At 42.0% G+C, this 14,574-nt stretch overlaps 1 protein-coding gene across 1 annotated transcript in view; it reads left to right on the top strand.

Annotated features, from left to right (window-relative positions):
• Positions 1-14,574, top strand: part of EPG5 (ectopic P-granules 5 autophagy tethering factor) — a 107,709-nt gene that overhangs the window by 63,545 nt on the left and 29,590 nt on the right. Inside the window, exons 28-33 of the mRNA XM_015070006.3 lie at positions 4,947-5,089; positions 6,806-6,962; positions 9,603-9,797; positions 10,798-11,011; positions 13,532-13,680; positions 14,246-14,447. Of these exons, the coding sequence (XP_014925492.1) occupies positions 4,947-5,089; positions 6,806-6,962; positions 9,603-9,797; positions 10,798-11,011; positions 13,532-13,680; positions 14,246-14,447 (1,060 nt within the window). The remainder of the gene's footprint in view (positions 1-4,946; positions 5,090-6,805; positions 6,963-9,602; positions 9,798-10,797; positions 11,012-13,531; positions 13,681-14,245; positions 14,448-14,574) is intronic.

Raw genomic sequence — 14,574 nt, 5'->3', positions numbered from 1 at the left:
TCCACCTGCCTATGTGATTTTCTGTGAATGTCCCATAAATACTTCAAACTCCACAGGTCCCAGCCTACTCCAATTTTTACCCTCCAAACCTGTTTTTCCTGTAACAGGAAGTGGGGACCTGGGCATCAGTGTCATCTCCCCACCCTCATACTCCCCATCTAGTTACTTTCCAAGTCATACTGGTTCCGCTTCTGAAATGACTTAACATTTGTTTCTTTCTCTTTGTTCCCATTGCCATTGTCCCCTGGTAGGCCCACATTACTTTTCCCCTGAACCACTACATAAGGCTTCCTGTCTATAGACTCTCTCCCTGTCCAGTCCGTTTTCCATTCTGCCACATTCATCTTTTTTCTTTTTTATTTTTTTTTTAACTTTATTTATTTTTGAGAGAAAGAGAGCGTGAGTAGCGGAGGGGCAGAGAGAGGGAGACACAGAACTGGAAGCAGGCTCCAGGCTCTGAGCTGTGAGCACCGAGCTCAACCTGGGGCTCGAACTCACGAGCAGTGAGATCATGACCTGAGGTGAAGTCAGAAGCTTAACCGACTGAGCCACCCAGGCGCCCCTGCCACGTTCATCTTTTTAAACACAAATCTAATCACATTTCCAGGCGAAAACCTAACATTGATTGTCCGGTATCTAAAAGGAATAGGACCCTTCGGATCCCCCCATAATCTATTCTTGATGAGTTTCTAGTGGCATCATTTACCCTTTCCTAATCCCTGAACATTTTTTTCTAGCCACATAGGCTTTTTCCATTCTCCAAACATGACATGCATGTTCCTGCCTTCTCTCTCAGGCATGTGCTGTTACTTGTTCTCCCACACCCATTCGTGAGCTCCTTCCTCTCATCCTTCCATGCTCGGTTCAGGCAGCATCTCTTGAGGTCTTTCTCAGCCCCTCTAGTCAGACTGAGATAGTCCCTCCTTTCATAGCAGCTTTTGCATAAATGCTGTTGTATTCACCTGCTATTTTTCCTACCGGTCTGTGAACTGCTGAGGAATAGAGTTCCTGCCCATAGTCATCTGTATTTCTGTACCATCTAGCATGGCTCCTGGCACATAATAGGTGCCCTTTCTCGCCCCTGAATGAGTCAGTGAAAACCACCAGCGCGTCAATCATGAGGTTATGTTACAACTTGTTTTGTATTATCATTACCTTGTCACACTGTTACTAGATTTTGAGTTGCATGAGGGTCAGGACCTTGTCTTATTCGTGTTTCTGTTGTTAATGCCTCACACAGTCAGTGCCATAGAACCAGTGTGTTTGAAGGAACGAACTGTAGATTTATATTCTTCACCAGTAAACCCCCTGATTTTAACTAGCTTTAGGGATTTTGTAGATATTATTTGGCTGGAAGGTGGAACCTTTTCCTACTGGAAATTAGCCGTCATTCTGTGTGTTTACCGTAGGCCAACTTAATGCTTTCCATACAGAATCTCCGGCCTCACACACTGCTGCACTTTTCGCTCTACTACAAATGTCTCCTAGGCGGTCAGTCTTGGAAGTGATAAGGATTGTCTTCCTTCCGTACACGAGATTATTTCCCAGCTCTGTTCAGAGCGCTTCTTATCACATGCTTGGGCACTCTCATATCCCAGGTAACATGCCGGTGACTGTTAATCTTCACAAAGTGGGGATGAGAAAATAGGTTCAGAGAGTCTCAGAGACTTGCCAAAACCACACAGCTAGTAAGTGGCTCAGCTGAAATTCAAGCCCACGTCTATTTGAACTCAAGACCCAGGCTTTCCCAGGAAGTATTGGGAAATGAAGCCATTTGCTTTTAGCTGTTTCTGCTCCAGCTTCTGAAGACTAGGTTAGCTGTACAATTCTGAGTAAGCTGGTCATGGCCATCATCTCTCTAAATTAACACGTGTACCATTTTCTCTCTCTGAGTTGGTGTGACAGGATCATCTTCTTTTTCAGTGATTAGAGAATTCATGGATCGGATCAATTTTTTAAAATCAACTTCATGGGGAATGACTTTATATTTTAAATGTAAATTTTGAGATTAAAATGCAAGAGTATATTTTAAATATAATTTTAAATGGCTCATTTGTAAAGATTTCAAATTGTATCATGAACATATTTCATTGCTTAATAGAATTTTTCGTGAGGGAAAAGCCCTGGAAATTTCCAGCCATCTGCAAATGTTTGAACTATGTATAGCTTGTTTGGGGTATACAAAAGCCAAATATGTTTTATGGGAAGTGAGACGTGCTTCTTCTGTGGTCGTCTCTCCCAATAGAAGGCTCTAATAATTCAGTGATATTCCCTGAGGAAATGGGGTGATTTATAATAGGGTTCCTTTTGTTGGACTTCGGTATTGTGGGGCATGTGTGCCAGACCCAGGATTGATTTATTATCATGTGAAAATTTTGCTCCATCCTAGAAATGAAAGATGGAAAAGACCCACTGAGGGCCTCACAGTACTGTAAGATCCGACTCGCTTCGTCCAGCTTGCACATGGCTTTGTCTGCTTACAGTGACTCCGGCGCCCGCCCCCCGCCCCCCGCCCTCGCTGCTTTGTGCCGTCGTCTCCAACTTCTGGCGATTGTGAGCTGCCAGGCACTCAGCCCCTCTTCCACCCTAGCGAGCAGAGAAAATTCTCTGTAGAGCTGGGAACAATGAGCAAAAATAAGTAGACTGGGAAATAATGAGAACTTTGAGGTGCTTTTGTGTGTGAGGATGTCTGAACTTTCCCACCTCGGTGCTTTGCCTTATTCCTGGGCATCTGTGGTTTGTCCGGCATGGGGTGGCAGTTCTGCAGCCCCAGTCCCTTGGTCTTGACGGCATTTCCCGGGCGAGGGCACCTCTGTCCTTTCTCTCTTGTGCTTCCCTCCATCCTCACTGTCTTCCTCCCTCCCCTCACGTTCTTTCTTTTCCTCCCTGTTTGCCTGCTTTCTCTCCAGGCCAGCCAAGGGCCGTGGCCCTCAGAGACCCCACCTCATTGCACTCGGTGACACGTTAGGCATCGAAACTGTGCAGACTCCTGACCACGTTTTAGGCTGTTCAGCATTGGTCTTTGATTTGAGAGGTTGGAAATTTAATATTTGTGTTGATGCATTATGTGGTCTAATGGAAGTCATTTAATCATCTTATCTTTCATTTCTCCAATAGTAGAAATTAAAATAATTGTTAACATCATATGTTCTTGGATCTTCACCTTCATGGCTTTTGATTCAGACTAACAGCTTATTTTCGTCTTTAAGTAAGGAGCTTTGTAAAGCTGTTTAATATGACATTGGTGAGTTTGATGGGAGAAAGTTATCATGGTCGCGAAAGCAGGCGCTCCGTGTACCGTCAGAGTTGTGCTATACTGGGGTGCTGGGTAGAACGAAACAAATAGCACCATTGCCCTCCAGTAGCCTTTCATCTGGAATTTACGATGATAACTGGCAGGGACATCAGGACCTCAGTTAAATACGTTTGTGAATTAAGTATTTACATTATTTACTAACAAAGGATATCTGTAATTACTGCAGAGGTGGCTAAAGACTGGGTTTGGGCATGTGTATATAAAGGAAAATGTAGACCCTTTGCTGACTCAGTGATTGGAGGAGACCGTTGGAGGAGAGTGCAGGATTTAACATTCCCGCCTTCTGAATGTTCTCATCTCTTCAGCATTCTCTGCTATGCCTGCAAGATAAGTCCACATTCCCTAGCCTGCTCCAAAGGACTCCCCAGGACAGGAACCCCGCTCCCTAGCCTGACTGCTCTGTGCTCTCCAGCCCTGACCTCCCTGCCTGGCTGGGCGTCTCTTTGCTGTCCCTCTGTCCTCTTGTCCCCCACAACTGCCACATGGGTTGTGTCTTTGTGTTGCAGCCTGGGCCTAGGCTATGTTTTGCATCATTCATATCCAAAAGGGGACATCGAAATGTACAAACAAAGCAGCTATCACATAGGTCACCATCAACTAGTTAGAGAAAAGGGATATTAATAATCCCCTCAAATAAGAAAGACATAATCTTAAAGAAAGGCTAATTGTTTAAATTGAAATAGATTTATTTATTTATTTTTTTAAACTCAATACTTTCTCCATTGTCACATCTTTACTGAGAACGAGTAAATATTTCATCAGTGACAAGCTTTCGGGAACCACTGAATCAGTCACTTGCTCTTTCATAGGCATGCAACTGATGGGCGCACTTCTTGTATTTTTTCATATTTTGTTGTTTTATAATTGGATATGTTTTCTTCCTTTCAAAAGGGCAAGTGTTTTATTAACAGCATCTGTGTCGTGCTCTTTGTATGCTTGGCACACATGAGATGTGCACCCTAGTGGTTCAGGTTGACGTGTATGTGCTTTTTGGGTGGGGAGAATGGAGAGTGGTCAGGGCTCAGGGGAGGGGCTCAGTGGAGGAGATGCTTGGTGTGCTTCCAGGAAAACCTCAGTGGTAGAAGACATTGAGTCTGGTTGTTTTTTTTTTTTTAATTTTTTTTTTAAATCTTTATTTATTTTTGAGAGAGAGAGACAGACAGAATATGAGCAGGGGAGGGGCAGAGAGAGAGGGAGACACAGAATCCGAAGCAGGCTCCAGGCTCCACGCTGTCAGCACAGAGCCTGACACAGGGCTCGAAACTCAAAAACCGTGAGATCATGACCTGAGCCGTAGTCAGACGCTCAACCGACTGAGCCAGCCAGGTGCCCCGAGTCTGTTTTTGATGAGAATCGGGGAATCAAAACATAAGTGACAGAGAGCATATCCTACAAAAGACTGAACCAGTGATAAACTTGCTCCAGTTTGATCCTTCATGAAAAACCTGAGATTCTTGAATAGTTTTTTGACATTTTTTTCCCCACCCCTCTCCTATTCAACTGAGAATTTTGAGTTATAATATTAATTATAGTAATAGTTCTTCATCAGATGCTCAGTATATTTATAATATTTGCTTTAGGAACATAACAAGGACAAAAAAGGTCTTGACCACTTTATAATCTTTCTTAGTTTGAAGGTATGCATAAAAATGAAGCAGTAAGCCAACAGCTTCATGTTTTGCGAAAAGAAGTGAAGCAGTTGCAAGCAGAAGCTGCTAAGCCACCCTCACTTAATGTTGTGGAAGCTGCTGTTCATGCGGAAAACTTGATTACGTAAGTTTTGAGGGCATTATAATTTAAAATGCAATGTTGTTATTTTTGATAGTAATCATACATGCTACTATACCCCCAGACACCCACTAATTAAATTAGTACAGGATCAGCAAACAATGGCCTTTGGACCAAGTCTGGCCTGCCACCTATTTTTATAAATAAAGTTTTATTGGAACATAGCCATGTCCATTTATTTACTTAATGTGCATGGCTTTATACCACAATGGCAGAATTGAATAGTTGTGACAATTTATGGCCCATAAAACATAAAATATTTACTGGTTGGTCCTTTATAGAGTAAGTTTGCTGACCCCTGAATTATGAGATGATACAGCACACATTGAAGTTCAATCATGGAGAGATTGAGTACTTAAGTTTTATATCAAAGTTGCATTTACCCAGGAAGTCAGCATTGTCAGCTCAGATTATAGAGCAGAGTTTGAAGGGGAATTGCTCAGGGGAATTAGGTTCTCAAGTATAGTTGCCAGCTTGCATTTGGCCATCATGGCTTTTCCCTTGGAGCTCCTGGCTTACCCTCAATGTCTTCTTTCTTCCTAAAGCCACCAGGGCATGACTTGGGAGAGTGGTTGACCCTGCCTTTTACTTTAAGGTGGTTCCACATTCTAGTACCAGCAACTAATCCCCCAGCAGATCGGGGTAGTGGTGTGTGGGGTGGGGGCATTGAGTTCTTTTGTGGATTGGACTGGGGGTCCAGGGAAGAAGGAGATGAGGTGAATAAGAAGTTGATGTGTCTTTTACTAGCAAAGGAACTCAAAACAGCCTAAGACTTAGAAGAGATATCTTTATTCTGGGATCTTATTCTATATAGAAATCTCTTTCTGTGACATGGGTTTTAAAATTTAGAGAGGGGCACCTGAGTACTCAATTAAGCATCCAACTTTTACTCAGATCATGATCTCGCGGTTCACAGGTTTGAACCCTGCGTCAGGCTCTTTGCTGAAAGCTCAGAGCCTGGAGCCTGCTTTCAGATTCTGTGTCTCACCGTCTCTCTGCCCCTCCCGGGCTCATGCTCTGTATCTCGCTCTCTCTCAACAAGAAATAAAAACATGTAAAAAGAAATATTAAAAAATTTAGAGAAATAAGTAATTAAATTAATTAAAAATGTATATTATATAAGGAATACACAAAGTTAAAGAATTATGAATTACATATAAAATATGAAACATTTAAGAATATTTAAAAAAATTTTTTGTAATGTTTATTCTTAGAGAGAGAGAAAGAGAGAGAGACAGCATGAGCTGGGGAGGGGCAGAGAGAGAGGGAGACACAGAATCTGAAGCAGGCTCCAGACTCTCTGAGCTGTCAGCACAGAGCCTGACGCAGGGCTCGAACTCAAGGACTAGGAGATCATGACCTGAGCCGAAGTCAGCCGCTTAACTGACTGAGCCACCCAGGGGCTCCTAATAAGGGTAAGAATATTAATAATATATATGATTCCATCCCTCCCCCCCCCCCGGAGGACATAAAATCATTTCCATGTATTAAAAATAAGTTGTTGGGTCAAGGTAGAAGATACTTATCTACCCCATGAATTTTTTTTTCCCCATGAAATATTTTTAAAGTGACATTTATTTGGGGGCTCTGAAGGACTCTTAAGAATATTGCCTGTGTGAGAAGTGTAGAATACCACGGAAGTACTTGTGAGTCTGTATTCTCTTATTGTAGACCAGTAGCCTCACCTGTATTTTCCCACAGGGCCCTAGTGAATGCCTACAAGTTGCAGCCTACCCCTGGGGTTCAGAAGGTTGGCATTAGCCTCTTCTTTACTGTTGTGGATTATGTCAGTGATGAGACTCAGCGCCATCCTCCCACAAGGCAATTCTTTACTTCATGCATTGAGATCTTGGGACAGGTAAGGTAATTCTGTGTTTTTAGCCTCACTCACATATATTGAATCTCTGTAGCATCCTCATTAGTTATAGTGAGGGTTGACTTCAGACTTCTGTTACACGTTCAGAGTCTTACATAAGTCAGAAGCCCCTTTGAATTGTTGACTTCTCAAGATGCGATTAAAATTGTTGGTATAGAATTTTGCTTCCCATACAAGAGATACTAAGTTACTCATATTTGAAAGTCTGGGAGACATCAAACTTTTTCATATGCTTTTTGTGTTATTAACAATAACAAGCTCTTATTTATAAAATGCTCTCCACTTCATCCTCACAGTGACTCTGAATGATTGATATCCTTTTCATTTTAAAGATGAAAACACAGGGGCGCCTGGGTGACTCAGTCGGTTACGTGTCCGACTTCGGCCCAGATCACGATCTCACAGTTCATGGGTTCGAGCCCCGCGTTGGGCTCTGTGTTGACAGCTCAGAGCCTGGAGCCTGCTTCAGATTCTGTGTCTCCCTCTCTCTCTCTGCCCCTCTCCCGCTCATGCTGTCTCTCTCTCTCAAAAATAAACATTAAAAACAGTTTAAAGATGAGAAAACAGGTCTCTAAAAAATGAAATAACTTGCCTAAAGAATATAGCTGGTCAGTGCCGGAGCTGAGCCTGTATCCCACGTTGTCTGTCTCAGTCCGTGTTCGCTCCACCTCTCCACTGCTGTCTCCCAGTTGCTATTCTCAGTCCCCATTTCTTGATTTGACTTACTATTAAAAATACGGGTATTTAACAAGGCAAGAGCAATGTATCCATGCACATTTGTGAAATATGTCATAAAGGAAAGCCACTTGATGGAAAATATGTAAACACTAACCATATATTCTTACCCAAATTCAATGGAATGAGTCCTTAGTTATTAGATACTTATAAGGGGACAATATAGAGCAGAAAATAAAATAGATTTTTAAGTAGTTTTTTTCCCTTGATTTTAAAATTGATGTATGCTTATGATAAGCAATGCAGCCAATATAAAAAGTGTAAAGAAGAAACATTTCTCAATTCTAACCTACTGGAGATAGACACTGGTTATAGAGCTAAACATTTTATTATAGTTTATCTTGTGTATGTATGTTTATTAGTGTGTTATGTGTGTGTATGTAGAAATGATGTATCATTCCTATATACAGCTAAATAGATAAACTTCCTCAGAAATGGGCAAGTGCTATTTTGTTACCTCATGTTTTTCATTCAAACATAACTTCTAGACATTATTCTGTGTTTATAAATATAGACTGATATCATGGTCTTTAATACATACTGTTCCATGGTACAGATACATTGCAATGTATGGAGCCCAGGGCCCTGGATGGATATTTAGGTAGTTTGTTTGTTTTGCTACAATAAGCCTGAGATAAATGTTCTTCCACATCTCTGTGAACTTGGACTATTTTTTCCAGGATAATTTCCTAGAAGTATGGTTGCTATGTCAAAGGGACTAACATTTGATGTATATTGTCACAGTGCCCTGTTCCCACTACCATAGCAGGGTTTGAATTTATTGCTCTCCATACCATAACCAGTGTTAAGAATGATGATTCTTTTAAAGTCTTGCTAATCTAAAAGGGGAAGTGTACTTTGTTATTATTTTAAGTTGGATTTCTTCAAGTATTTGTTAACTTGCATGACTTTTTCATGTGTTTATTGGCCATTTAATTATTTTTTGTGATTTGCTAGTTATTGACCTTTGCACATTTTCTGTTGCAGAATTTCTTATTTTTTGATTGCTTTGAAAGAGCTCCTCAGACTATTAACCTGGTATCTGGAATATGTTCTAAATTGATTTTTCTACTTTGTCATTTCCTTTTATTTTATCATACTTCTTGCCTTATAGAAGGTACAATTTTTGTATATTCAAATCTCTCAGTCCTCTTAGTATTTCTTTCTGCCTGTGGTCCAGCTTATCGGAGCTTTCCTGGCCCTGAGATTATTTAAATACTCACTTACATCCAGTACTTGAAACATTAGTGATCTTGATTATATATCAGTTGTTAAAGTTAGCTTTTTAAAAGTATTGAAAGCACATCTCAATAATATCTATAACCTAGAGGTTTTGTTTTCTTGACAAAATGTTGATACTTAGTGGGGGCGCCTGGGTGGCTTAGTAGGTTGATCATCTGACTTTGGCTCAGGTCATGATCTCATGGTTCATCAGTTCAAGCCCCATGTCAGGCTTTGTGTGGACAGCTCAGAGCCTGGAGCCTGCTTCAGATTCTGTGTCTTCATCTTTCTCTGCCCTCCCCTGCTCGTGCTTTGTATCTCTCTGTCAAAAATAAACATTAAAAAAAAAAAATGCTGATACTCAGTAATCATGGTAGGCACCTTGCAAATTTCTGGATTCAGATTATCCCAATATTTTAATCTTTTAAAAATTCTCTATGACTTGTCCAAATCAAATTAATGGATTATCCAGAATTTTTAATATCACTTCCATTAGAAGTGTTAGGTTTATCTGTGATGATTTTAGATTTTTTTTTTTATTGTTCCACATTTTCATTTAGAAAACGTTCTGTTTGCCTCACACATTAGCCCTTAAAACTTGGTTGTATAAATAAAAGTTGGGGAGGGGAGAATTTGGTGACATTTTCCCTTTCTGATTCTCTCAAGGTGTTTATCAGTGGCACTAAGTCAGAATGCAGAAAAGTACTTGAGACTGTTCTGAAGAATAGAAGGCTGTGCTCTCTCCTGTCCCCTTTCTTCACTCCCAATGCTGCACCTGCGGAGTTCATTCAGCTCTATGGGAAAGTGGTGAAGTTTCTAAGTGAGGACAACAGTGATATGATTTTCATGCTGCTGACCAAGGTGAGATGTGATTCCGTGCTGATGCCATCACTGAAACGTAGGCTCTAGTGTCGTTTCCGCTCTGTAGAAATGAAAGGCCCCCTGGAGTTCTGTTTCTAGGTAGACCCTTTCCGCATTTTGTATCGGCTTCAAGCAGTCTTTCCGTGTGGGGGCAGTGGCTGTGTCATGTAGGGCAGTCTTATTCCTCATAGTAGAGAAAGGACTTTGCTCCCGAGCCCTCTTTAGAAACAGTACAGCTTTGAAATATTCATAATAGTAATTTAGTGCATCCTTCTTTTGACTATATCCTGAATTTATGCCGAAAATGTGTTTGATAAATGAGTTGTAATATATCAAACTCTCTCATATTTGGAATAAGCCAGATATAAACAAATTGCCTTTGTCCTCATTCTGAGTAGAATATTAACTGAGACCTAGGCAATGAATTTACTTTGCCACTTGAGAACTACAGAGCCTTAGTGATTTTGCCTTCAATTGTATTTCTCTGACATCCATAAATCATAAAACCTAGGCATTTTTCTTTAGGGCCTAGAGACTGCTTTCAGTCTGTAATGGGGGAGAACAGGCTTTATAGTTGGGAATTCTGGAAGGTGATAGATAACAACACCCTGAATTTTTATTAACTGAGATAGGTAACTGCCATAGACACAGAAACATGGCTCTTTTAGATGGAGACAGTCGCCTAAGTGGCTGCTCTTTTTTTTGGCAGAGTGTGGATTCTTGCCTAGGAGGGAAAACTTAACCAAAAGTTTACTATACAAAAAAGCACACGGAACCGAGAAAGCTTTGTCCCTGTGGCCCAGAGCGCAGAGATGGAGGCTTCCGGGTGCCTGTTAATTATTGACCTCCGCTCAGTACTTGATTATAAATTCTAGTTTCAGTTTTTGTAAAAAGCCAAATGCTCAGTGGTCTTTGACTTTAAGTTTGCACATCATTTTCTCTACTTCAGCTAATTTCCCCGTGTCAGTAAAACTGCTTCTTGTTTCTTTTTTCTTTTTAGTTCGATCTTAAGCAATGGTTAAACGCCACTAAACCTCCTCTGTCTGATCGTACCAGGCTTCTGGAGTCCATTCACTTGGCACTTACTGCCTGGGGCCTTGAACCAGATGAGGATATTTTGATGCCTTTTAATCTTTTCTGTAAGCACTGGACTTACCTTCTTCTCTACCAGTTCCCTGACCAGTACAGTGACATTCTCAGGCTGCTGATGCAAAGTAAGTGGCTTTTAATTGTGACTGATTAGATTGCAGCGAATATTTGATGTGACATTTACCATTCTATGGATGTCATCTAAAAATGTAAAAATAAGACAAGTACGCAGGAGTTTAGAATTGCTAATTTTTACCTAAAGTGCTTGACAAACCGAAAGCTCTTTGTAGAAGAGGGCAGTGATTGTCTTAGTGATTGTCCTAAACGTTTGGATGGGTCCTGATTCAATAAGGCAGCACTTAGTATGTGGTGATGGGGTCCACAGTTGTGCACCCACCTCTTTCCCTTGACTTTGCAACCGTCCTGAACTGGGCCGGGGTAGACACGCGCCTGCTTCCTCTGTTGACTGCAGATTTGGTGAGAGAAGGAAGTTGCTTCTTTGCAATATGTTTAAGGTGCCGGTCGGTTTCTCTGTAGGTCCAAATAGTGGATACATTTTGGTTCCCCTCCCCCTTAATTCTTTGACTCATGCTTGTTTGCGAGTAAATTTTACCTATATATAATGGCAGGCTGTGTTTATATTCGCCAAGGGACTGAGATGTGTTCAGTTTTCCACAGCCCCACTCTCCCATCTCCCCACCGCCCTGCATTTTTCACTGGAGTATTGGAGATTACAAGAGGAGTAAAGGTTGTTAGCGTTTTTATTTTGGGAATTTCATTAGGCAGGAATTTTACTGAAGTTTATTAAATGAGATAGTATTTACTTTTTTTTGTGCAAACTTCAGATAGTTTATAGGTGTAATGGAAAACTAAGATTTGCTTCATGCCAAATCTTTGTATTACTTCATAGAAACCATTTAATGAATAGGTTAATGATTTTATATATTGGACTATCTGAAGAAATACTGAAACGTGTGGTCTCATTTTCAAGCTTTCATTGTTTCCTGTGGAGGCCAGTTGCAGGGTGGGTGGAGAATGGTTGCAGGAGAGGTGTTTGTATGATTTTGATCCATATTTGCATAACTAATTTTTGTTCTAAATTTTCAAAATTTGATCAAGTATACATTGTGGGTTTTTTCCCCGAAACCTTTTAAGGAATTGTAAACGGTGTGTGCAGGCAACCATTGGCTTGCATTTAACAGGAAATTTATACTTCCCAGGAAGAGTAATTCAGTTAAAAGCCTGGGAATGACAGTACCACCCCTGTCAGATTCTATGACTTCTAGCCTCCTGGTTTCCCTTTCCTCCCTGGGGAGGGTGTTGCTGTTCTCGGGGCTCTATCCTTTGCTTTTCTATGATTTTCCTTCTTCGTGGGCATGCCCGTTGTTTTCCCTGGCTTCACTACCCTCTTCTAGGTGTGCCTGACTCCCACACCTGTAACGTGATTCTGGGGCTCTGCCCCAGGAGCCGGACCACAGTAGCCATTCACCACAGACCCTTCACTGTTCCCTAGACATCTCTCGCTCACCATATTGCAGCTGCCTCATCATCTCTCCCCTCAGATATACCAGCCTCGGTTGTCCCTCGTGATCCTCATGCCATCTCTGGGGGGGAAGGGCCTGAGGAGGTCTGAGTCCTGGCCTCTGGGTGTGAGACTTACCAGGAGCACAGTGCTGTCTGTAGTGTCTGTTTTGCATGCTGTGTCTGTGTTGCTTTAGGTTTTGCCTGTTGAGGGAGTGGAGTTTCAGGAGTAAGTACGAGGAGAGAGCCTAGACTCTGAGGTTCCATTCTGCAACCCAGTCTCCCTTGTCCTGTTACTGCTGTTTCTCTCACAGCTTCATCCAGGAGAGTGGCACTTTTACCATTCCCCAGGTAGGGGCTGGTAGGCAGGATTCCCCACTCCCAACACTGGATTCCAGCCCCGGTGACTCCGGCTGTGCTCACTCCTAGCAGAGTCACTAGGAACCAGGAAAGTCAAGAGGGAAAGTCAAGTGTCTGGGTGGACATTTCTTTTAATAGGTTCTCATTACTGCGGCCTCTTCACCATAGATCTGTATGAAATTGTTTTGGATTTTTATTTAATTTTCATTCGTTTGGGTTTGTTTTTAATTTTAATTTTTTTAATGTTTTTATTTTATTTTATTTATTTAAAAAAATTTTTTTCTTAATGTTTATTTATTATTGAGAGACAGAGATAGAGCACGAGCATGGGAGGGGCAGAGAGAGGAGGAGACACAGAATCTGAAGCAGGCTCCAGGCTCCGGGCTGTCAGTGCAGAGCCTGACGCGGGGCTCGAACTCACAAACCATGAGATCATGACCTAGCTGAAGTCGGACGCTCAACTGACTGAGCCACCCAGGCGCCCCATTAATGTTTTTATTTTATTTTTGAGAGAGACAGAGTGTGAGCAGGGGAGGACAGAGAGAGAGGGACACACAGAACCTGAAGCAGGCTCCAGGCTCTGAGCTGTCAGCATAGAGCCTGACGTGGGGCTCGAACTCACCAGCCGTGAGATGCTTAACCAACTGAGCCACCCCAGGCGCCCCAAAATTTCGTTCCTTTGTAAAGTACACGTGTTCTTTGATTCAAGTTGAAAAAGTTAGTTTGTGAAAGATGCTAACTTGCTGTCCTTCCTGCCCCACAAGGCTCCGCGGAGCAGCTGCTGAGCCCGGAGTGTTGGAAAGCCACACTGAGAGCCCTGGGCTGCTGTGCCCCAAACTGCCAGCAGGGGGCAGCTTCTGCCGAGAGCTCAGTGCTTCAAAGCTCTCCAGATGTTCTCTTGTCCGATAAGCAGGTGTGTAGCTTTTGGTGTCTGAAGTTTATGTCTCTGCATTTCTTTTCTGTTTCCTTCCCTATTTTTTAAACAGTTGGGACACATTCAAAATTTATATCTAACAAGCTGCACTCTTATGGATTATCTTTAAGAGCCCTGTGTTTTCCTTTGTCTCTTGCTTCCTCCCATGCCCCCTTTGCCTTTCTCTCACACCTCAGAGTCTGATTCTTGCCCATCCATTTAGGAGCAGCCCAGGCCACCCCGTTAAACCTCCCCTCACCACCTTAACCCATCCGATTCTTAAGCTTACACCCCTGGCACCTTTGGTCAGATTTTCGTGCAGTGTCCCATGGGGCTGGGCTCCTCATTTCGTCAATTTTATGTGCTATGGGTCCATGTGAGAATGCACTGGACAGAATGGTTCCTCTGCTTTAGAAAAAGAGTTTGAAATCTGCTGATTTACTTTTCATATGCAAACACCTTTGCAACTGTGTTACAAAGTCTGAGCCCTCTGTCACAGTCCTCTGTAGTAGCTGCTGAAAGTAGACATTGGGTGAGGATTCTTTGACCAGTCATTCTCTTCCAGGTAATGGAGACGATACAGTGGCTCTCAAATTTTTTTTACAAGCTTCGCTTATCCACATTGGACTTTAAAAGCTTTGGTTTATTCTCAAAATGGAGTCCTTACATGGCTGATATGAAGACACTCTTGGGCTATCTTGTTAAAAGGCTGCTTGACTCAGAAATGGCCTGCTTGGCTCAAGACCCATCTGCCAGCAGCAAAGCAGGTAACATGCCTTTAGTGCAACAAGGAGTGGGGTGTTGTGACCTTCCATTAGAGGAGACCTGAATAGACACATGGAGAGATTTAAATCTTAGCAATAAAATTAAAATATCTGAGTGTCAAGAAGAAGA

This window comes from Acinonyx jubatus, chromosome D3 (assembly GCF_027475565.1).
Source record: "Acinonyx jubatus isolate Ajub_Pintada_27869175 chromosome D3, VMU_Ajub_asm_v1.0, whole genome shotgun sequence".
In the NCBI taxonomy this organism is placed as follows: domain Eukaryota; kingdom Metazoa; phylum Chordata; class Mammalia; order Carnivora; family Felidae; genus Acinonyx; species Acinonyx jubatus.
This window is presented reverse-complemented; position numbering and strand designations above follow the sequence as displayed.